The sequence below is a fragment of the Crinia signifera genome, chromosome 3 (assembly GCF_055691185.1).
Source record: "Crinia signifera chromosome 3, ASM5569118v1, whole genome shotgun sequence".
Taxonomy (NCBI): Eukaryota; Metazoa; Chordata; class Amphibia; order Anura; family Myobatrachidae; genus Crinia; species Crinia signifera.
The window spans coordinates 7,849,046-7,874,545 of NC_139219.1; the positions used below are offsets into that span (position 1 = coordinate 7,849,046).

General features: G+C 53.4%; 1 protein-coding gene and 1 pseudogene across 3 annotated transcripts; both read right to left on the reverse strand.

The window, feature by feature from the left end:
• Positions 1-259: 259 nt before the first annotated feature.
• LOC146062444 (putative deoxyribonuclease tatdn3-A) lies at positions 260-25,500 on the reverse strand. 3 transcript variants are annotated; one of them, XM_083174585.1, is made up of 10 exons: positions 25,202-25,315; positions 12,981-13,013; positions 12,820-12,893; positions 12,409-12,490; positions 11,449-11,511; positions 9,635-9,744; positions 6,137-6,192; positions 5,353-5,465; positions 4,532-4,612; positions 262-1,702 (listed from the first exon to the last, which is right to left on the reverse strand). In XM_083174585.1, the coding sequence occupies exons 1-10, from the start codon at positions 25,223-25,225 to the stop codon at positions 1,559-1,561; spliced, it is 780 nt and encodes a 259-aa protein (XP_083030711.1). In that variant the 5' UTR covers positions 25,226-25,315; the 3' UTR covers positions 262-1,558. The 3 variants fall into 3 exon arrangements, with proteins under 3 accessions (XP_083030712.1, XP_083030711.1, XP_083030710.1); XM_083174584.1 differs by lacking the exon at positions 25,202-25,315 and adding an exon at positions 25,403-25,500 and having other exon boundaries at positions 264-1,702; XM_083174586.1 differs by lacking the exons at positions 4,532-4,612; positions 25,202-25,315 and adding an exon at positions 25,403-25,500 and having other exon boundaries at positions 260-1,702.
• Positions 11,255-11,389, reverse strand: LOC146066079 (U2 spliceosomal RNA; annotated as a pseudogene).

Sequence of the window (25,500 nt, forward strand, 5' to 3'; positions counted from 1 at the left end):
CCCCACAGGTGATGGCAACCCTACATTATCCATACCTCCCAGCATGCCCCTCTCCAGGAGGACACAATGCTCTGTTCCTGGGTTTCCCTGGTAATGTAGGATTGCCAGCACCTGTGGTGACACCTTTCTTATCAGTTACCTAACTCCCCACAGGTGCTGGCAATCATACATTATCCATACCTCCCAGCATGCCCCTCTCCAGGAGGACACAATGCTCTGCTCCTGGGCTTCCCTGGTAATGTATGATTGCCAGCACCTGTGGTGACACCTCTCTTATCAGTTACCTAGCTCCCCACAGGTGCTGGCAATCATACATTATCCATACCTCCCAGCATGCCCCTCTCCAGGAGGACACAATGCTCTGTTCCTGGGCTTCCCTGGTAATGTATGATTGCCAGCACCTGTGGTGACACCTTTCTTATCAGTTACCTAGCTCCCCACAGGTGATGGCAACCCTACATTACCAGGGAAGTCCAGGAACAGAGCATTTTCTCCCTCATGGAGAGGGTCAGGTAGGCAAGTATGATATATACACACACACACACACAGTGGCCCTTATTCTGGTTTACTTGCAAAGGTAAATCCATACTCAAATGGACAAAACCATGTGCATACCTCCCAGCATGCCCCTCTCCAGGAGGGACACAATGCTCTATTCCTGCACTTCACCTTCATTTTTTGATTAATATCACCTGTGTTGAAGCACCTTTCTTAAGCCGTGTACACACGGCTGCGATAGGGGCTGATATTGCTGGGAATATGGTCGCTGGTGACCATATTGCCGGTGATGGGAGTGTGCCCCGTGCGCGCTCCTGTTTTCAGCCCCGTTCTAATCGCTGGGCGTTGATGAAAAGGAGACACTGAGCAATATATCTCCCCCGTGTGTACACAGCTTTATCCATTAACCTGTTTAAAACAGATGCTGGTAATCATACAGCATTGTGTCCTCCTGGAGAGGGGCATGCTGGGAGGTTTGCATGTGCACTGCAGGGGGGCAGCTGCAACAGGTGCAGAGAGCGTTAGATTTGGGTGAGTTATTTTGTTTCTGTGCAGGGAAAATACTGACGGCTTTATTTTTACATGGTTATGGGCTTGCGCTTGTGCAGATTAGCGAAAATTGCTATATTCATTTTCAATAATCTGCGGCCCAAGCTGTGATTCTGCCCTAAATGCAGATATTTACCCATAGCCAGAGTCGCACGGTATCTGTGCGGGAACTGCCCCTTCCCAACTGCTCGTTGTCACTAACCGCGGGACTGATCCTATCCCTGGTGCTAGAGATGTATCTGAGATCCGAGGGATCGCCATGTACACACCGCGCAGCAGAGAAATGCATCCTCCGACACACCATCGCTGACCCCGGCCTATGTACCCACACGGACCTGCTGCCCACACTGCCCGCAGCAACGGACACTTCCTAATAGGCGAGCACAGTCCCACATCATCTGTATTTGCAGCATTTGGCAGACAGTGATCTGGGGTTTGTGATGTGGGAACATCAGATATTATCTCCATAAACTCCCTCCCACCGACGTCCGCCGAGGATTCTGATGAATATTCACTGATTCAGCTTGTGACGCATTTTCTCAAAGAGCCGCAGAGCGTTGCATGTTGTGGCCTCGCAGACCGTCTCCGCTGACAGACCCTTGACACGGGCTATGTACTCACAGGGGACGACAATGTTTGATGGGATATTTCTTTCCTGGAATAAGAAGATAATCTGTGTAGTGATTAATCCAACATCCTAATACTGCGAACGGCTCACTTCGGAAAATAGGGACATTTCCAAGGCCGAAATTGTAAGTGTGACTCATAGGGGGTTATTCTAGTTCAAAAGAATTTGAGTAGACACTAGTGTGTATACTCATAGGAGCGCTTAAAGTGTTGTGACCTCAATCTGAAGCAGCTGCTTGTATGAGGAGGGTCAGTCCCCAAAATATATAAAGAAAAAACAGCACAAAAAGCAGCGCTACCAATTAAAGATGAGTGAATCAGATATCAAAAAAGTAACAACAATTTATTAAAAACAATAATAAAAATATACATATATAGCAGCATTAATTATCCCATAACATGTGTATCACAAGTGGGCACAAATAGAGTATGTGCACATGGACATTGGAAATAGGCAATAAAAGGTGATCAGATCTCACGTGTCGGAATTAAACCCCATCCGGGGTGGAGGATTACAGTCCCGCACTGTCCACACTATGTAGTCCCATACGAATTGGCGGAGTCCAGAGTAACAGCGATTTGTATTCCTGTGGGCTCACCGAGGGAGTGGCTGTTGTTATGTGAGCCTACCTTCAACCTCGTGGCCGGATATCCAGGTAACGTCCAAGATGGTGATGAATTAAGCCGTGGACTTCCAGATGTTATTAGGGAAAGATGGTGGTCAGGTGATTGAGAAGGAACCTCCAAAGTGTAGATTGAGGTCTTGGTATCAAGGGGGGCCAACGCGTTTCGCTGTCCAAACGTCAGCTTTGTCAAGGCAATCCTCCACCCCGGATGGGGTTTAATTCCGACACGTGAGATCTGATCACCTTTTATTGCCTATTTCCAATGTCCATGTGCACATACTCTATTTGTGCCCACTTGTGATACACATGTTATGGGATAATTAATGCTGCTATATATGTATATTTTTATTATTGTTTTTAATAAATTGTTGTTACTTTTTTGATATCTGATTCACTCATCTTTAATTGGTAGCGCTGCTTTTTGTGCTGGTTATTCTAGTTCATTCTTTCTGACAAAATCCTTCTTAGATGGACAAAACCATGTGCACTGCAGGTGGGGCAGATGTAACTTGTGCAGAGAGAATTAGATTTGGGTGGGGTTATACTTCAAAGTGAGATCTATATTGCAGTGTAAAATAAAGCAGCCAGTATTTTCCCTGCACAGAAACAAAATAACTCACCCAAATCTAATTCTCTCTGCACATGTTACATCTGCCCCCCTGCAGTGCACATGGTTTTGTCCATCTAAGAAGGATTTTGTCAGAAAGAATGAACTAGAATAAACCCCATAGTGAGAACTTGCAGAGTGCTGTAACCCATAGCAACCAATGAAGGGCTTGATTCAGAGTTTATCACATGTTGCAGATGACTGCGAGCAGATAGTGAACACCCGCGCCGTGCAAGTGTGCGAGAGAATTGCGAATAGATCACTATTCACTATCCACCTGCAATTCCCTCACCATCCAATGATTGGCCAGTCTGTGCAGATGTGAGCAACTCTGACCCTTCCGCCATTGTGCCGCAGAATCAGGCTGACGGAGGCCGATTGTGATGTCACAGACCCTCCCTGATAACACCTCGGCATGATGTGCCAGATTCAGATGTGGTTGGGGTATCAGAATACATACGCTTGAGCGGTGGTCAGGATGCCGGAAGTTAGAACCCCAACAGTGGCATCCTGGTCAAACATCACAATAGGGGCGGGGTAAGTGTACTTATACTCTCCCGCTACCCTCCTCGCCCTCCCTACCTAATGCATAATAACCCCAACCCACTCCCCCACAGCCTAACCCCAACCCCCTCCCCCCACCACCTAACCCCTCCTGCAGCCCAACCCACTCCCCCACATCCTAACCCCCTCCCCCCACCACCTGCAGCCTAACCCCAACCCACTCCCCCAAAACCTAACCCCCTCCTCCCACCGCCTAACCCCCCAGTCTGCAGCCTAACCCCAACCCACTCCCCGCAGCCTAACCCTAACCCCCCCACCGCATAACCCCAACCCACTCCCCACAGCCTAACCCTAACCCCCTCCTACCACTGCCTAACCCTAACTCCCCCCCCCCACACCGCCTAACCCCCCAGTCTGCAGCCTAACCCCAAACCACTCTCCCACAGCCTAACCCTAACCCCCTCCCCCCACCGCATAACCCCAACCCACTCCCCACAGCCTAACCCTAACCCCCCCACCGCATAACCCCAACCCACTCCCCACAGCCTAACCCTAACCCCCTCCCCCACCACCTAACCCCATCTGCAGCCTAACCCTAACCCGCTCCTCCCACTGTCTAACCCTAACCTCCTCCTCCCACTGTCTAACCCTAACCTCCTCCTCCCACTGTCTAACCCTAACCTCCTCCTCCCACTGTCTAACCCTAACCTCCTCCTCCCACTGTCTAACCCTAACCCCCTCCTCCCACTGTCTAACCCTAACCTCCTCCTCCCACTGTCTAACCCTAACCTCCTCCTCCCACTGTCTAACCCTAACCTCCTCCTCCCACCGCCTAACCCCCCAGTCTGCAGCCTAACCCCAACCCACTCCCCACAGCCTAACCCTAACCCCCCTCCCCCACCACCTAACCCCATCTGCAGCCTAACCCTAACCTCCTCCTCCCACTGTCTAACCCTAACCTCCTCCTCCCACTGCCTAACCCCCCAGTCTGCAGCCTAACCCCAAACCACTCCCCACAGCCTAACCCTAACCCCCCCCCCCCCCCTTAGTGCACACATGTGTATAGTCTTAGATTCATACAGTACATGTGTAGTCAGCCGCCACCTGTATGTCACTATACCTGCGCGTCTGGTCCCAGCGCTGGGGAATCCGTCTCCAGACAGATGTTCTCCAGAGGGATTTGTCGGATTAGCTTTTCTCTCTGGGGTTCAGCAACAACAAGAATACAGCGGTTATATACTGTATAGCGTTTCCGGATCATGGAGGTTATTCTGGTCTGATCGCTCCCCTGTGAAATTCGCAGCTTTGTGAGTTATCTAGAATAACCCCCCATGTGTGAGAAGCGCCAAGCGTCAGAAATACCGTATGCCTACTGCCCATGCACCCACCACATTCAGGCCGGATCCGGAGCCGCAGCCAATATCGATGTTCTCCTACGGGAGTGATTTGATTCTCAGAAAATGGCTGATAACGCCTATGGCGCATGCGTGACACACAGGCGCTGCTGCGTTTCAGACCCTCTAAAGCTGGACGACATCTGAAATGATTTTGCCGATTCCGACGGGATGGAACGACCAGATATTGCTGGGCACACACGTCGCCCGGTGTGTGCCCAACTGAACACTGTATTTGCTATCTCTCACTATTGTGGTTCCCTGGGGTGGTTTGGTCGGACTGAGGGTGAGGTGTACCACACCCTAGACTTGAACCTTCAGAATGTTAGGGACCTACCTGATGATCGGGTCACCTGGACGTGGAGGGTAGGCCCATAGATTTGGCCAAAATTATGAAAATAACCTCACTTTGATCAATTTATTACAATGACTGATGTTTGGAGAGTGCACTTGTTTTCTTTTCTGTGTGTGGCACTACAAGTCTCAGCATGGTAGCGCCTCTCATTATGTGCCCTCTAGGGCCCCCTATATAGATCGTATCGCTTACCTGATTGTTCTTTGCCACGGCGGGGGGGAAGGAGAAGAAGTACCCAGCCTGTACCCCCTCCAAGGCAGCTGATGGGCGTCCAGCAAAATTATGCAGCAGGACTTTCTCTGCACCTGAAACCCAAACGGAAAACCTCACTTTTCATTAAAGGGTAACAACATTTATATTGATGTTCCCTATCGTATTGGGCCTGATTCAGGTGTGGTTGTTCTTGCGATTACCGTACACAATTAATGCTAATATGGGCAGACGCTAACCTGAGCATAGGTGCGTCCGCTGCGGTCGCGTCATTTCTGTCTGACAGCTACTGATACATCAGAACCATCGTCGCAGGTCGTGCTGCAGATTCTGAAGATGTGCAGGCTGAGCCGCTCGCCTTGGATGTTAAATATTTGTTATGTGTTGCCGACATAACAAATGTCAACATTGTAGATCACCACTGTACCAGGTGTTACAAATAACAAATATTTAACATCCACCTGGTACAGTGGTGATCTACAATGTTGACATTTGTTATGTCGGCAACACATAACAAATATTTAACATCCAAGGTGAGCGGCTCAGCCTGCACATCTTCAGAATCTGCAGCACGACCTGCGACGATGGTTCTTATGTATCAGTAGCTGTCAGACAGAAATGACGCGACCGCAGCGGACGCAACTATGCTCAGGTTAGCGTCTGCCCATATTAGCATTAATTGTGTACGGTAATCGCAAGAACAACCACACCTGAATCAGGCCCAATGCGAGGAACAATAATTAGATAGTAATTACAAAGTTTGTACCTTGTTCCTTAAGGAAAGCGATCGTTTGTCTCCCGGCAGAACGGGAATGGACGTTCCTGCCAACGGAAAAACAGAAATCTCAGGAACATTTTATTTCAAGCGTCATAGACATGGCAGGATAGATTGTAAGCTCCGGCGGTGCCAAGAAACAGACGCACAATGTCATACACTGATGCAGGCCGGCAGCAGCAGCCAACTGCTCACATACAGCATGGTCGTAGCTATCCAGCGATCAGAGGACTGATAGACAGTCACTGGGGGTTATTCAGACACACGAGGTCATACACTGATGCAGGCCGGCAGCAGCCAACTGCTCACATACAGCATGGTCGTAGCTATCCAGCGATCACAGGGCTGATAGACAGTCACTGGGGGTAATTCAGACACACGAGGTCATACACTGATGCAGGCCGGCAGCAGCAGCCAACTGCTCACATACAGCATGGTCGTAGCTATCCAGCGATCAGAGGGCTGATAGACAGTCACTGGGGGTTATTCAGACACACGAGGTCATACACTGATGCAGGCCGGCAGCAGCAGCCAACTGCTCACATACAGCATGGTCGTAGCTATCCAGCGATCAGAGTGCTGATAGACAGTCACTGGGGGTTATTCAGACACACGAGGTCATACACTGATGCAGGCCGGCAGCAGCAGCCAACTGCTCACATACAGCATGGTCGTAGCTATCCAGCGATCAGAGGGCTGATAGACAGTCACTGGGGGTTATTCAGACACACGAGGTCATACACTGAAGCAGGCCGGCAGCAGCAGCCAACTGCTCACATACAGCATGGTCGTAGCTATCCAGCGATCAGAGTGCTGATAGACAGTCACTGGGGGTTATTCAGACACACGAGGTCATACACTGATGCAGGCCGGCAGCAGCCAACTGCTCACATACAGCATGGTCGTAGCTATCCAGCGATCAGAGTGCTGATAGACAGTCACTGGGGGTTATTCAGACACACGAGGTCATACACTGATGCAGGCCGGCAGCAGCAGCCAACTGCTCACATACAACATGGTCGTAGCTATCCAGCGATCAGAGGGCTGATAGACAGTCACTGGGGGTTATTCAGACACACGAGGTCATACACTGATGCAGGCCGGCAGCAGCAGCCAACTGCTCACATACAACATGGTCGTAGCTATCCAGCGATCAGAGTGCTGACAGACAGTCACTGGGGGTTATTCAGACACACGAGGTCATACACTGATGCAGGCCGGCAGCAGCAGCCAACTGCTCACATACAACATGGTCGTAGCTATCCAGCGATCAGAGTGCTGATAGACAGTCACTGGGGGTTATTCAGACACACGAGGTCATACACTGATGCAGGCCGGCAGCAGCAGCCAACTGCTCACATACAGCATGGTCGTAGCTATCCAGCGATCAGAGGGCTGATAGACAGTCACTGGGGGTTATTCAGACACACGAGGTCATACACTGATGCAGGCCGGCAGCAGCAGCCAACTGCTCACATACAGCATGGTCATAGCTATCCAGCGATCAGAGGGCTGATAGACAGTCACTGGGGGTTATTCAGACATGCTAAGCCAGGCATGTCCAAACTGTGGCCCTCCAGCTGTTGTGAAACTACACATCCCAGCATGCCTTGCCATAGTGTTTGCATTCCCTAATAGAAAACCTGTGGCAAGGCATTATGGGATTTGTAGTTTCACAACAGCTGGAGGGCCACAGTTTGGACAGGCCTGTGCTAAGCAGAGCCTTATTTTAGTGTCCATGTCGACTGTGTCAGTTGAGTAAAAAAACCAACATCAATCTTTTGACTGTCAACCTTGCCATGTCGACCTAATGCTTGTGTCAACCTAACCCCATGTCGACCTTCATGCACGTCGACCTAGTTGCTGTCTATCCAATGATCCATACCCATGTCGACTGACGTGGAAATGGACACCGTTTAAGAGTACCGCGTCCCCATGCTATTCCTTGTAGACCTGGTGACCGCACCCGGTGGGATCAGCCCGGAGCTGAGCGCAGTTTGGACGCTGCTGTCGTCTCTATAACACTATTACCCAATCAGATCACTATAAGGCGGAGGCGTGTGACCGTATCTCATATAATGTAACTGCCACAATCGTGTTTATTCCTTTATTATCTGCTAGGTGAAGGGTGACGTTATGGGCCTGAGTCACATGTGCCAGTGTGTGCTGACGCTGGCCCGTCTGCGAGTTTATGCAGAGATCATTCACACCCCTTCCCCGCTGTATATCCCTGTGGCCGAATGTGCAGGGTCTGAGATGGACATTTTTCACCGCTCACTTCCCGAGATTGGTCGCCGAGTGCAGTGGGCAGAACAAGCGGCCAATGACACACTTCATGCTGAATCAGGCCATCGCAGCCGCGCCCTTCTTCCCAATGCCAGTAACCATAGTAGGGTGTAACCACATCACTGCGCTCCCTGCTCCGCACATTTCTGCCATGCCATGTTATGCACAGTGCCGCCCAGGGCCGTTACTACAGAAGGCGCCACACGACTCGTCTCGCTGTTACCAACGGCTGTATCAGAGCACGTCTGCGACTATTTCAAATGTCATGCCTGCTTGTGAGCCAATCAGAGCTCACAGCCCAGCAGCCATGGTGGCTCCTTATTGGCTGCCAAGGTACAAGCTCTGATTGGCTCGCAAGCCGGCACAACATTTGAAATAGCAGCGAAAAGGAGCATGTAATCACTTGTGTAATTTAAAACAAGTATTTAACTCGCCCTGGCAACAAGCATGTAATCCCCCCATAGCAATGAGCACTTAACGCCCCGCTGGCATCAAGCATTTAATCCCCTGTGGCAACGAGCATTTTACTCCCTCTGGCAATGAGCCATGTAGTCCCCTATGGCAACGAGCATTTACCCCACCCTGGCATTGTGCATGTAATGGCAGGTGGCAAAGAGTATGAAAACCCTGGCAAGGAGCATGTTATCCCCTGGCAACGTGCATGCAACCCCTGGCAACGTGCATGCAACCCCTGGCAACAAGCATGTAGGTAAGCGAGCAGCACATCTGTGGCATGATATGTAATAGGCATTATGGCACATGGCATAATTGTGTAAAGGGCAAGGCCACACCCCTCCTTTTGACACACAAATGTTTTTGTTTTTTTGTGTATGGGCGGAGGGGGGGGGGGGGGGGGCATTTTTATCTGTTCGTACCGGGAACCAAGTAGGTCAGAAACAACCTGTTGCCGACCTGCCAGTGGTGTCAGCACAGTGGTCAGCGAGTATAAACTAAACGGTTTGTGTCAGTTATGTTACCGCCCCTGCTCAAGGGCATTTTGATCTCTGAGTGTGGACATAAATGCACAATTAAAACAAGTACGATTATTTATTCCAATAATTTACACCTAATGGGAATATTCAGCATTACGCCCCCATATTGGGATATTTTTGGATCACTGCCTGTTCTTGCTGCACTCATACCCGTGTACTCCTCACTCATACTGCATACTGTCATGGTGTAAATGTACAGATGTATACTGACACAGGCAGCTCCAGGCGTTTCGCGATGTCCAGCTGTATCTGTAAGACTTTCTGTTGCTCCTCTCTATCTGCAGAGGTGGGGGTCAGCCAGGGGGTGAAGTCCAGCCCAACCTGAATAAGGACACAAATGAGACAAGGAAAGAGTATATGGTAGTGACGGGTATAAAGTGGAGGATGTCACAGTGAATATAGAGCTCAGAGGAGCATTCCAAGGCCTCACTTCTTACTACATCATGTGCCCTGTGACTGTGGTTGCCATGGAATCGCATTGATGTTCAGAATACTAGCATCTCATAAACAGATTAGGACACATTTGATTAATATGTTTGGTCAGATGGTGTAAAGGTGTGTATTGGGGGTAATGTGTGTGCAAAAATGATAAAACAAGTATATGCTGAAAGAAGAACGCAGACATAACTGTCACGTGTTGCTGTGTAGAATTATGTGTTAGAGCGTCAGTACTGTGGACCTTATGAGTTTGAAAAAACTCAGGAGCCCGAGGTGTGCTCCCCACCACCAGTGCTGTGCCTAAACATGTGCAAAGGAGGCCGTGCGATCGAATGGGTCCGTCTCCTAGGAGACAGGGCCCCGTTTTTCCCCTAACCCCTCTAAACCGTAAGGCCGAAGAGGGGAAAATAGGGAACGGTGGGTCCTCTTCGCCGAAGCTTAGAGAGACCCTCATTCCTCAACCCCCGAAAGGGTTAGGACGGTGGGTCCTCCGCACCCCATGGTTTGGAGAGACCTGCAGTGGACTTCCCTCCGCCTTGCGGCTCGGGGTCGTCCTCGGGGGGACCGAAGCTCTCCCCAAAAGGCGAGAGCTTCGGCACATTGGGGAAATGGAAGGCCTGAAAGGGTCGACCACACTACCCAAAAAAAACGTGACAAACTACAAAAAAAACAAGGAACGTGAAAAGTGACAAACGTAAGAGGGGGAAGAGAAATAAATAATAAAGGACCCTAGCCAGAAGGCCAGGGTGGGGGTGTGAAAAATTGTCCTACCCCATCCAAAAGGAATGTAAGGACGTGCAGCGCTAACCTAGAGGGAAGTGCGCAGTGCTAGTGCTTACTAGTGCATGGTGATTTTGGGATCACCCGTGCATGTTTGGCACCCCCGAGTTTCCCCGGGGGCACAGTGCAGCCTCGGACTTCAAGCAGCCAGCCAGTCAGCGTCCGACCAAGTGTTTCTCCGCTCAGCCAGTGGGCCCTTTCCGACCCCCGGCATGGGAATGGATACTCCACCGGGCTTTTTCGGTGAGTCTCCCCCGCAGAGGCCCAAATGGACCACCTGAGGAAGAAGAAACCACCTACTCAGTCCCGACGTTTCACCTCTCCCAGGGATTGAGTACTGGGCTGGGCTTTTCGCTGTCTCCCTGGCCGGGGGCGACATGTTACCCCCGGACCAGAGAGCAATCTACTCGGTCCCAGCTTTTCCCTTTTTCCTGGGAGTGGATACTAGACCGGGCTTTTCGAGTGACTCTCCCACAGAGGCAAAGACCCCTGAACAAGAGCCCCATCTCAAAGCGCCGATGCTTCTCCCCTCCCTACCAGTGGAGAGAATGGTATTCCCTCCCTAGCAGGGCATCGAGACTAAGCCATTCCTAGCACTCGTCCAGGACATGAGGATGGTTGCTATCCTCAGGCCCAGTAACAAGATGCTACGGTACTGCTTTCTCTATTCTCTGCCAGGGGGCGGTCCAGACTCAACTGATAAGAACAGATACTACACTTGATCTTAGCCAAAAGGCCGAGAAGCGATGTGGACCTTATGCTACAGTACATGTGAAGTAAAACATTTCCTAGCGGTTCCAGCCTCACCTCTCCTATAGCGACGAGATGGTCTCTGTACTTGTCAAACAGGGAGAGGGCAGGTTCCAAATCCTCCAAAAACAAAAACAGAGTTAAACAATTTACATGTGTGACACAAAGAGGGGAACACCAACCCAAGAGGCTCTCTAACCTTAGGCATCAAGTCTAAATATAATGGGGGGCTGTCTGTATCCCCTCTTCCTATTGCACTGCCCCGCTGGCAAAGCGGTAAGTGGCCCATAGGCTTTAATGGGTTACTGCTATCTCAGAATGTCTCTGGGACCCGATGCATTGCTGCCCAATAGGGGTAGAGCGATAAAACTCCTGCCATTTCAAACATGAGGGGCTCATTTATCAATGAGTGGTAAAACCTGTCATGTATGATAGATAGGGCTCCAACCCAAATCTCAACACATGGCACCGAGGAGCTGAACACACAGCAGTTAGGAGCGGAACACGCACACACATCTGGGAGCTGAACACATGACAGTTAGGAGCTGAATGCACGACGGTAAGGAGCTGAACACACAACTGGGAGCTGAACATGCAACAGTTGGGAGCTGAACAGACACACTGCTGGAAGCTGAACACATGGCAGTTAGGGGCTGAACACACACAACTGGGAGCTGAACACACAACAGTTAGGGGCTGAATGCATGACAGTTAGGGACTGAACAAACACAGCTGGGAGCTGAACACATGACAGTTAGGAGCTGAACACACACCAGTTAGGGGCTGAACACACATCAGTTAGGGGCTAAACACATGACCGTTGGGAGCTGATTGGCTGGAGCACCATTTATCATATACAACCAGTTTTATCACTCATTGATAAATGAGCAAGAGAGCATGTGCAATGACAATTAGGAGCTGATTGATTGGAACTGTATCTCTCTCCATGTTATCACTCTCCAAGCTTTGATAAATGTCTCCCTTAATTTGGGAGAATACAGTTGTTTAAATGCCAACCTTCATTGTGACGCTGCGATAGCCATCTGTTCTCCTCTGGATAGGATGAACCCCAAAACACGGCATGAGATATTTCGGGTATCTACAAAACAGATAAAGCCCCCGTATTAGACATTTATATGGATATACAGGTGCCCGCACACATATACTACTGAGTTAGGTGTCCATGAGTCCTGGTTCAGGTATCCAAAAAGTCAAATTATGGAGATCAGTATAGTGGAGTTGGGGTGCTGACGCGTTTCGCCGGGAAGGTTCCAGCTTTTCCAAAGGACCATTAAAAAAGCTGGGAACCACCCGGGGAAATGAGTCAGTCACTCACCCCAACTCCATTGCTACTATTCAGATCTACTAGTCTAGCTCATACCCCAGATCCGCTGTGTCCTTCGCACTGCGCTTACACATGATACAAACCTTTCCGATAGCTGAATAAGCCTCCCAAACTCTCCGGCGTTCTCTGTTACAGAGACAAGGGCCTGGACGCCGTCCTACAGGATAAAACAATACATTTCCTAAACACGTAATTACATTTTGTATGTTATAACTTCTGTTAAGAATGACAATTCTGTACGTACATTTCTCGATCTCACCAGAATTTCCTCTGTGTCCTGGAAAAGCAAATGTTATGTTAGTGTCGGCAGGTACCAACAGGAACAGCAGGAATGGTGGGATTTGGGGAAGCAACGAAATGGGGATCAATAGGAAACATTTAACTATTTAGCTTAAGACAAATCCCGTCCAGACAGTGCGACGATAAACCCCTTTGCTTTTTAGCATTGCCCATTTTTCCTAGGGAAGTGAAGAGTGCAGACAAATCCCGTTCCAGAGACATTGTTCCAGCAAATATACTGTAGGCCCTAATTCAGTAAGGCTCGCTGGACAGCAAAGATCCGCTGCTTAGTGAGCCCTCTAATGCCGCCTGCAAGGTGAGCGCATGCCGCCCCCCACCGCCGCGCAAACATCCCTGCCGCAATGCAAATGAATGTTTAGTATAAACATGCAAGTCTCCGAAGCCATTCGCAAAGGGGGCTTCACATGCGGATTGCGCAGTCCCCAAAACATTGCGACAGGGACGAATTTGAGTCATCGTGAATCAGGCCCATAATTATTCCAACTGCTGAGCAAATACTCTACAACGTTATCAGCACTGTACCCGCTGCTTTCCCACACCGCAGCCATCAGCACTGTACCCGCTCCTCTCCCACACCGCAGCCGTCAGCATTGTACCCGCTCCTCTCCCACACCGCAGCCATCAGCACTGTACCCGCTCCTCTCCCACACCACAGCCATCAGCACTGTACCCGCTCCTCTCCCACACCACAGCCATCAGCACTGTACCCGCTCCTCTCCCACACCGCAGCCATCAGCACTGTACCCGCTCCTCTCCCACACCGCAGCCATCAGCACTGTACCCGCTCCTCTCCCACACCGCAGCCGTCAGCACTGTACCCGCTCCTCTCCCACACCGCAGCCATCAGCACTGTACCCGCTCCTCTCCCACACCACAGCCATCAGCACTGTACCCGCTCCTCTCCCACACCGCAGCCGTCAGCATTGTACCCGCTCCTCTCCCACACTGCAGCCATCAGCACTGTACCCGCTCCTCTCCCACACCGCAGCCGTCAGCATTGTACCCGCTCCTCTCCCACACTGCAGCCATCAGCATTGTACCCGCTCCTCTCCCACACCGCAGCCGTCAGCATTGTACCCGCTCCTCTCCCACACCGCAGCCGTCAGCATTGTACCCGCTCCTCTGCCACACCGCAGCCGTCAGTACTGTACCCGCTCCTCTCCCACACCGCAGCCATCAGCATTGTACCTGCTCCTCTGCCACACTGCAGCCATCAGCATTGTACCCGCTCCTCTCCCACACTGCAGCCATCAGCACTGTACCCGCTCCTCTCCCACACTGCAGCCATATGCACTGTACCCGCTCCTCTCCCATACTGCAGCCATCAGCACTGTACCCGCTCCTCTCCCACACTGCAGCCATCAGCACTGTACCCGCTCCTCTCCCACACTGCAGCCATCAGCACTGTACCCGCTCCTCTCCCACACTGCAGCCATCAGCACTGTACCCGCTCCTCTCCCACACTGCAGCCATCAGCATTGTACCGGCTCCTCTGCCACACCGCAGCTGTCAGTACTGTACCCGCTCCTCTCCCACACCGCAGCCATCAGCATTGTACCCGCTCCTCTGCCACACTGCAGCCATCAGCATTGTACCCGCTCCTCTCCCACACTGCAGCCATCAGCACTGTACCCGCTCCTCTCCCACACTGCAGCCATATGCACTGTACCCGCTCCTCTCCCACACTGCAGCCATCAGCACTGTACCCGCTCCTCTCCCACACTGTAGCCATCAGCACTGTACCCGCTCCTCTCCCACACTGCAGCCATCAGCACTGTACCCGCTCTTCTCCCACACTGCAGCCATCAGCACTGTACCCGCTCCTCTCCCACACCGCAGCCATCAGCACTGTACCCGCTCCTCTCCCACACCGCAGCCATCAGCACTGTACATGCTCCTCTCCCACACCGCAGCCATCAGCACTGTACCCGCTCCTCTCCCACACCGCAGCCATCAGCACTGTACCCGCTCCTCTCCCACACCGCAGCCATCAGCAATGTACCCCGTCGTCTCCCACACTGCAGCCATCAGCATTGTACCCGCTCCTCTCCCACACTGCAGCCATCAGCACTGTACCCGCTCCTCTCCCACACTGCAGACATCAGCACTGTACCCGCGCCTCTCCCACACCGCAGCCATCAGCACTGTACCCGCTCCTCTCCCACACCGCAGCCATCAGCACTGTACCCCGTCGTCTCCCACACTGCAGCCATCAGCATTGTACCCGCTGTTCTCCCACACTGCAGCCATCAGCATTGTATCCGCTGCTCTCCCACACTGCAGCCATCAGCATTGTACCCGCTGCTCTCCCACACTGCAGCCATCAGCACTGTACCCGCTCCTCTCCCACACTGCAGCCATCAGCACTGTACCCGCTCCTCTCCCACACCGCAGCCATCAGCATTGTACCCGCTCCTCTCCCACACCGCAGCCATCAGCATTGTACCGGCTCCTCTGCCACACCGCAGCCGTCAGTACTGTACCCGCTCCTCTCCCACACCGGAGCCATCAGCACTGTACCCGCTCCTCTCCCACACCGCAGCCATCAGCACTGTACCCCGTCGTCTCCCACACTGCAGCCATCAGCATTGTACCCGCTGTTCTCCCACACTGCAGCCATCAGCATTGTATCCGCTGCTCTCCCACACTGCAGCCATCAGCATTGTACCCGCTGCTCTCCCACACTGCAGCCATCAGCACTGTACCCGCTCCTCTCCCACACTGCAGCCATCAGCACTGTACCCGCTCCTCTCCCACACTGCAGCCATCAGCATTGTACCCGCTCCTCTCCCACACCGCAGCCATCAGCATTGTACCGGCTCCTCTGCCACACCGCAGCCGTCAGTACTGTACCCGCTCCTCTCCCACACCGCAGCCATCAGCATTGTACCTGCTCCTCTGCCACACTGCAGCCATCAGCATTGTACTCGCTCCTCTCCCACACTGCAGCCATCAGCACTGTACCCGCTCCTCTCCCACACTGCAGCCATCAGCACTGTACCCGCTCCTCTCCCACACTGCAGCCATCAGCACTGTACCCGCTCCTCTCCCACACTGCATCCATCAGCATTGTACCGGCTCCTCTGCCACACCGCAGCTGTCAGTACTGTACCCGCTCCTCTCCCACACCGCAGCCATCAGCATTGTACCCGCTCCTCTGCCACACTGCAGCCATCAGCATTGTACCCGCTCCTCTCCCACACTGCAGCCATCAGCACTGTACCCGCTCCTCTCCCACACTGCAGCCATATGCACTGTACCCGCTCCTCTCCCACACTGCAGCCATCAGCACTGTACCCGCTCCTCTCCCACACTGCAGCCATCACCACTGTACCCGCTCCTCTCCCACACTGCAGCCATCAGCACTGTACCCGCTCTTCTCCCACACTGCAGCCATCAGCACTGTACCCGCTCCTCTCCCACACCGCAGCCATCAGCACTGTACATGCTCCTCTCCCACACCGCAGCCATCAGCACTGTACCCGCTCCTCTCCCACACCGCAGCCATCAGCACTGTACCCGCTCCTCTCCCACACCGCAGCCATCAGCAATGTACCCCGTCGTCTCCCACACTGCAGCCATCAGCACTGTACCCGCTCCTCTCCCACACTGCAGCCATCAGCACTGTACCCGCTCCTCTCCCACACCGCAGCCATCAGCACTGTACCCGCTCCTCTCCCACACCGCAGCCATCAGCACTGTACCCCGTCGTCTCCCACACTGCAGCCATCAGCATTGTACCCGCTGTTCTCCCACACTGCAGCCATCAGCATTGTATCCGCTGCTCTCCCACACTGCAGCCATCAGCATTGTACCCGCTGCTCTCCCACACTGCAGCCATCAGCACTGTACCCGCTCCTCTCCCACACTGCAGCCATCAGCACTGTACCCGCTCCTCTCCCACACTGCAGCCATCAGCATTGTACCCGCTCCTCTCCCACACTACAGCCATCAGCACTGTACCCACTGCTCTCCCACACCGCAGCCATCAGCACTGTACCCCGTCGTCTCCCACACTGCAGCCATCAGCATTGTACCCGCTGCTCTCCCACACTGCAGCCATTGGCACTGTACCCGCTCCTCTGCCACACTGCAGCCATCGGCACTGTACCCGCTCCTCTGCCACACTGCAGCCATCAGCATTGTACCCGCTGCTCTCCCACACTGCAGCCGGCGTCAGCACTGTACCCGCTCCTCTCCCACACTGCAGCCATCAGCATTGTACCCGCTCCTCTCCCACACTGCAGCCATCAGCACTGTACCCACTGCTCTCCCACACCGCAGCCATCAGCACTGTACCCCGTCGTCTCCCACACTGCAGCCATCAGCACTGTACCCGCTCCTCTGCCACACTGCAGCCATTGGCACTGTACCCACTCCTCTGCCACACTGCAGCCATCGGCACTGTACCCGCTCCTCTGAAACACTGCAGCCATCAGCATTGTACCCGCTGCTCTCCCACACTGCAGCCGGCGTCAGCACTGTACCCGCTCCTTTCCCACACCGCAGCTGTCGTCAGCACTGTACCTGCTCCTCTCCCACACCGCAGCCATCAGCACTGTACCCGCTCCTCTCCCACACTGCAGCCATCAGCACTGTACCCGCTCCTCTCCCACACCGCAGCCGTCAGCACTGTACCCGCTCCTCTCCCACACCGCAGCCATCAGCACTGTACCCGCTCCTCTCCCACAGGGAACAACCTGAGATTCCCCTACTGGGTTTAGAAACCCCAACATTAAAAGAACGTTGATCTCCCTGACTGGAAGATTAACATCCAACGTCTTCCTATCCGAAATCTTAGCGGATGAGTTCAACATCCCTTTCTGATTCCGTAACCCAACATGGGGCATCCTAGTCTTAGAACCCCATTTGTGCGTCGGAGTGCATGGGGGGGGGGGGGGGTATGGGTGTTACATCCCAACTCCACTCGGGTTGAAAAAAAACCTTTACAGCACCACCACCACCAGACTTGTGCAGTTCACAAACCTAAAGAAAGTGGCCAGAACCCCCACAATAAAGACATAGATTGAAGCTTCTACGCCGTAGCCGGTCCTCTGGTGAGAATCTTGGCTGTAGAAAACTTCCATGTCTCTTCTGAACCCCCTGATCTAAAGTTTGGCTGACTAACCCTCTTTAGTCAGGGTCTCCTTTGGAGAGGATTGAGCCCCAAAAACCTCAGAAAGGTCCAGGAAAATTTTGGTTCAAAGGTCTTGCAATTGCAGGAATGACTGCTGCAAAACCTTAACCCGCTCAGGCTTCAAGGCACAAAAAGCCGTAATTAAGGCATCCAAAGAGGCTTGCAAGGCCTACAATTTAAATACCGCACAGGAACAAGTAACCAGCCTGACCAGACCCCTGGGCAGGCGGAACAGGCAAAACTTGAACTGAACCAGCTAAAACAAACCAGCAAAAAAAAAAAAAAAAAACTATTTCCTTGTATGGGCACAAAGAAATTCAGTAAGCCAGTAAAACACCCAGAATACCACAAGACAAATATATATATATAAAAATCGGTATGGCCGGTGATAATGTTACGGATCTGGGTGTGAACCTGCCGTTGGAGTACTGTGACAGGCACGTGTGGACGATGGTGGTGGGCTGAGCCCTCAGCCGTGACCGCTGTTTAGGACAGCCACAACGCACCCTACGCTGACTCTATTGGCCTTTTCGGGCAGGTGACCGTAGACTGCGGATTGCTAGGCTTCTCCTGTAGTCGCCGACTTCGAAGAAGTGAGTTAAGCCCGCTCCAACCCCGATGCAACCAGGTTTTATGGTATGTGAAGTCTACGGCGACCGCCCGAGACAGGACCAAGAGGAGATCTAACTACAGGCGCTAACTGGACAGGACCCCTGGCTAACGGCACCAGGCCAAGGACGGGGAGTGTGACCGAGTCACAGGCACCGGACAAAGCAATAACGGGGCGCCACCAAACGAAACACACACCAACGCAAAATAGTACACTTAAAGTAACGGTACCCCAAAACAGGCGTGAACCCACAGCCGTGGGCCTCTCCGAACCACGGACCAGGACAATGATAATAATAACTTAGGATAAAGGGCCGCTTGCCCGCAGAAATAAAGAATAAGGAACCAGGCTCCATTGGAGCACTTACGTGACCGGACCAAACCCTCCGGCAGCACAGAATGGTAACGTGCACGCCGGGAACGACTTGGCATGACTGGTTGGTGCCATGCTGACCAAGACGGAACCGGATCACGACTGTACCAGGACCGGACCAGGACTGGACGCAGACCACAGCAAGATGGCAGCTGGACAACAGCTGAACAATGACTAAACCACAACCGGACTGAGAAGGGCCCAAGACCAGATCAGGATGAGACCAGGACTGGACCGGATCAGAACGGGACCAGGACTAGAACAAGACTGCACCGGATCAGGACCAGGATAGGATAGAAACTGGACCATGGCTGGACTGTGTCTGGACCAGGACAGCAACTGGACGATGATTGGATCCAGACTGCAGCAGGACAAGACTCTGACAGGACAGAACAGAGCATATGACACTCTGTGCAAAGCAATATCACCAGCTGAGCTGGGCTGGATCCCTTAAGAGGGATAACCAGCCAATTAACCAGCCAATCAGGGCACCAGGACGCTGCTGCGGCGATGCCACAGCAGCACAACAGTGAGCACCATCAGCATTGTACCCGCTCCTCTCCCACACCGCAGCCATCAGCACTGTACCCGCTCCTCTCCCACACTGCAGCCATAAGCATTGTACCTGCTCCTCTCCCACACTGCAGCCATCAGTACTGTACCCGCTCCTGTCCCACACTGCAGCCATTAGCATTGTACCCGCCCCTCTCCCACACTGCAGCCATCAGCATTGTACCCGATCCTCTCCCACACCGCAGCCATCAGCATTGTACCCGCTCCTGTCCCACACCGCAGCCATCAGCACTGTACCCGCTCCTCTCCCACACCGCAGCCATCAGCACTGTACCCGCTCCTCTCCCACACTGCAGCCATCAGCACTGTACCCGCTCCTCTCCCACACTGCAGCCGTCAGCTTTGTACCCGCTCCTCTCCCACACCGCAGCCATCAGCGTTGTACCCGCTCCTCTCCCACACTGCAGCCATCAGCACTGTACCCGCTCCTCTCCCACACTGCAGCCATCAGCATTGTACCTGGTCCTCTCCCACACTGCAGCCATCAGCACTGTATCCGCTCCTCTCCCACACCGCAGCCATCAGCACTGTACCCGCTCCTGTCCCACACTGCAGCCATCAGCACTGTACCCGCTCCTCTCCCACACTGCAGCCATCAGCATTGTACCTGCTCCTCTCCCACACTGCAGCCATCAGCATTGTACCCGCTCCTCTCCCACACTGCAGCCATCAGCATTGTACCTGCTCCTCTCACACACTGCAGCCATCAGCACTGTACCCGCTCCTCTCCCACACTGCAGCCTTCAGCATTGTACCTGCTCCTCTCCCACACTGCAGCCATCAGCATTGTACCCGCTCCTCTCCCACACTGCAGCCATCGGCATTGTACCCGCTCCTCTGCCACACTGCAGCCATCAGCACTGTACCTGCTCCTCTCCCACACTGCAGCCATCAGCACTGTACCCATCAGCACTGTACCCGCACCTCTCCCACACTGCAGCCATCAGCACTGTACCCGCTCCTCTTCCACACTGCAGCAATCAGCACCCACACTGCAGAAGTCAGCATTGTACCCGCTCCTCTCCCATACTGCAGCCATCAGCACTGTACCCGCTCCTGTCCCACACTGCAGCCATCAGCACTGTACCCGTTCCTCTCCCACACTGCAGCCATCAGCATTGTACCTGCTCCTCTCCCACACTGCAGCCATCAGCATTGTACCCGCTCCTCTCCCACACTGCAGCCATCAGCATTGTACCTGCTCCTCTCACACACTGCAGCCATCAGCACTGTACCCGCTCCTCTCCCACACTGCAGCCTTCAGCATTGTACCTGCTCCTCTCCCACACTGCAGCCATCAGCATTGTACCCGCTCCTCTCCCACACTGCAGCCATCGGCATTGTACCCGCTCCTCTCCCACACTGCAGCCATCGGCATTGTACCCGCTCCTCTGCCACACTGCAGCCATCAGCACTGTACCTGCTCCTCTCCCACACTGCAGCCATCAGCACTGTACCCATCAGCACTGTACCCGCACCTCTCCCACACTGCAGCCATCAGCACTGTACCCGCTCCTCTCCCACACTGCAGCAATCAGCACCCACACTGCAGAAGTCAGCATTGTACCTGCTCCTCTCCCATACTGCAGCCATCAGCACTGTACCTATCAGCACTGTACCCGCACCTCTCCCACACTGCAGCCATCAGCACTGTACCCGCTCCTCTCCCACACTGCAGCAATCAGCACCCACACTGCAGAAGTCAGCATTGTACCCGCTCCTCTCCCACACCACAGCCATCAGCATTGTACCCGCTCCTCTCCCACACCGCATCCATCAGCATTGTACACGCTCATCTCCCACACTGCAGCCGTCAGCATTGTACCCGCTCCTCTCCCACACTGCAGCCATCAGCATTGTACCCGCTCCTCTCCCACACTGCAGCCATCAGCATTGTACCCGCTCCTCTCCCACACTGCAGCTATCAGCACTGTACCCGCTCCTCTCCCACACCGCAGCCATCAGCACTGTACCCGCTCCTCTCCCACACCGCAGCCGTCAGCATTGTACCCACTCCTCTCCCACACCGCAGCCGTCAGCACTCTACCCGCGCCTCTCCCACACCGCAGCCATCAGCATTGTACCCGCTCCTCTCCCACACTGCAGCCGTCAGCACTATACCCGCTCCTCTCCCACACTGCAGCCGTCAGCACTGTACCCGCTCCTCTCCCACACTGCAGCCATCAGCACTGTACCCGCTCCTCTCCCACACCGCAGCCGCAGCATTGTACCCGCTCCTCTGCCACGCCGCAGCCGTCAGCACTGTACCCGCGCCTCTCCCACACCGCAGCCATCAGCATTGTACCCGCTCCTCACCCACACTGCAGCCATCAGCACTGTTCCCGGCTCCTCTCCCACACTGCAGCCATCAGCACTGTACCCGCTCCTCTCCCACACTGCAGCCGTCAGCACTGTACCCGCTCCTCTCCCACACCGCAGCCGTCAGCATTGTACCCACTCCTCTCCCACACCGCAGCCGTCAGCACTCTACCCGCGCCTCTCCCACACCACAGCCATCAGCATTGTACCTGCTCCTTTCCCACACTGCAGCCGTCAGCACTATACCCGCTCCTCTCCCACACTGCAGCCGTCAGCATTGTACCCGCTCCTCTCCCACACCGCAGCCGCAGCATTGTACCCGCTCCTCTGCCACGCTGCAGCCGTCAGCACTGTACCCGCTCCTCTCCCACACCGCAGCCATCAGCATTGTACCCGCTCCTCACCCACACTGCAGCCATCAGCACTGTTCCCGGCTCCTCTCCCACACTGCAGCCATCAGCTCTGTACCCGCTCCTCTCCCACACCGCAGCCATCAGCACTGTACCCGCTGCTCTCCCACACCGCAGCCGTCTGCACTGTACCCGCTCCTCTCCCACACCGCAGCCATCAGCACTGTACCCGCTCCTCTGCCACACTGCAGCCATCAGCACTGTACCGGCTCCTCTCCCACACTGCAGTTATCAGCATTGTACCCGCTCCTCTTCCACACTGCAGCCATCAGCATTGTACCCGCTCCTCTCCCACACCGCAGCCGTCAGCACTGTACCCGCTCCTCTCCCACACCGCAGCCGTCAGCATTGTACCCGCTCCTCTCCCACACTGCAGCCATCAGCATTGTACCCGCTCGTCTCCCACACCGCAGCCATCAGCATTGTACCCGCTCCTCTCCCACACTGCAGCCATCAGCATTGTACCAGCTTCTCTCCCACACTGCAGCCATCAGCATTGTACCCGCTCCTCTCCCACACCGCAGCCGTCAGCATTGTACCCGCTCCTCTCCCACACCGCAGCCATCAGCACTGTACCCGCTCCTCTCCCACACCGCAGCCATCAGCACTGTACCCGCTCCTCTCCCACACTGCAGCCATCAGCATTGTACCCGCTCCTCTCCCACACTGTGCTATTGCAAACCCTGTCCATGTAAAACTAAGGTAAAAAGATTCAAATTAAATTGCTGAAACAAATCATATCAATCTAGTGAGTTAAATATTTATATTATACTAGTTACCAGCCCGTCAAAATGAGAGAACATCATAACAATAATGTCAGCACTGGCGCCTGCACGCAAAACACTTGAATCCCCCCCACAGAGATGAGGAGCAGCATTAGCCTTTAATTATATAGGATGTGGAAGTGTCCACTACAATGAATGTCTAGCGCAAGGATCCTCAATCTCGGTCCTCAGGACCCGACACGGTTCATGGTTTACCCGTCACCTTGCAGGTGCACTGTATATCCCCATCACATTTTAAAATCCGACCTGGAAAACATGAACTGTGCAGGGTCCAGAGGACCGAGTTTGAGGACCTGTGGTCTAAGGCAACCCCCTAATTCATGTGTCTCCCCCTTATTTTTCAATTAAGCTATAGTGGCAATAATTGGAAACCCAGGAGCAGAGTACTATCATAATGGCTCATGCTGGCGGCTGTGGTATGGTTCACAAATAATGTCTAGGTAGACAGCAAAATGTCAACACCTTCTGACACTGCCGACCTAATGCATATTGACATTTTTGTCAATGTCGACCTATTGACTGTCGACTTTGGCATTGCCTGTAGCCACCCGTATACCCATGCTGCCATGGAGCATTATTGGTGGTGACATAACCATTCCACCACAGTCCAACCGCACAGGATTCCATGCAATCTGCTAAAAACGGCACTCCAAAAATGGCCGCTGCATACCTCCAACATGACCCTCTCCAGGAGGGACACATTGCTCTGCTCCTGCACTTCCCTCTTAATGTATGATTACCATCACATGTAGTGAAACACCTTTCTTAGCAATTTAACTGTTTAACCATACCTCCCAACTTCTGTGTTGGGGAAGTGCCCGAAAAGGGGGTGGGGTGTATGCAAATGAGGGTGCGGCTTATGCTAATTAGGGGGGTCTCCCAACTGCCACCCCCCGCAGCGGGACAATGCCTGCCGCGGGTGGGACAGCGGGACAGGACCTGAAAATCTGGACTGTCCCGCTGTAATCGTGACAGTTGGGAGGTATGTGTTTAACACAGATGAAGGTAATCATACATTAAGAAGAAAGTCCAGGAGCAGAGCATTGTGTCCCACCTGGAGAGGGTCATGTTGGGAGGTATGCCGCTGCCTTGAAGGAGACTGATGCTAGAGGCCCTACAGGACCTAAAGCATCTCCCAAAGGAGTGCAGCACACGCTACCTGGAAGTGCTGTATTCCGGGAGCATTGGTACGCTGTGAGCACCTTACCTCTAGCAACGAGCATGTAACACCCTTTTAATTAACAAGAAACCCCTGGCAACAAGCATATAACGTCTGGACACAAACATGTAACCCTCTGGCAACGAGCATGTAACTCCTGGCATTGGGCATGTAATCACTGGTAAAGAGAATGTAACATACCTCCAAACTTTGAGGGTCCTGTCGGAGAGCCGCTGGCACGTGCGCCAAATGCCTGCCGAAAATTTAGGGCCATGGCCTAGCTAAAGGGGGTGTGGCATATAGCGTCTATTTCTATTCACGGGCGACAGGGGGCGACTCCCAACTGCCTTCCCGACGCGGGACACTTCCGGGCCCAGGCAGGCTGCAGGAACGTCCCCAAATATCAGGACATTCCCTCGGTAACTCGGACAGTTGAGACTCAGGAGGTATAGCTGGCAATAAGCATGTAACCCCCTGGTAACAAGCAAAAAGCCCCTGGCATCGAGCATGTAACCCCTGGCAATGAGCAAAAAACTTCTGGCAATGAGCATGTAGTGGGGAGGGGGGTGGGGGCACCAGAAAATGTTTTGGGTGGAGGGTGCAAAACTTTTAGTTATGCTACTGGTTACTGGCACCACCATGATGCAGACATATGGAATATAGCAGAGGATAATATATTTGTTTTATACAAAACTAGAAATAGCGTTAACAACTGATCACTACACACAAAACAACACACTGTAGCTGACGAAACCATTTCTAGGAAGGTAGCAGCCATGTACGGCTAGATAGCTACACACTTGTGTCTCCGTTATAGGAGCCATTTAGTTGAAGCTGCCTGGCTCCACTTCCACATATTTTGGTCTCTTAGAAAATGGCCGCCGCCTTGAAGAACGCGTGCTGGAAGACTTCAGCAGCGCCGTGTGACAGTGAGCACGGGTGCACTTGTTGCCATGGTGACTTGACACAGTAATGCTGTGACAGCATACAGCAATAGTTACCTGGAGGAACTCCTCGGCTGTCATATGACAGTGACAGTCCACAAACCCTGCTGCTGCCGCCATTCCCACACCTGGGCGGGGCATAGCTGCAATTAACG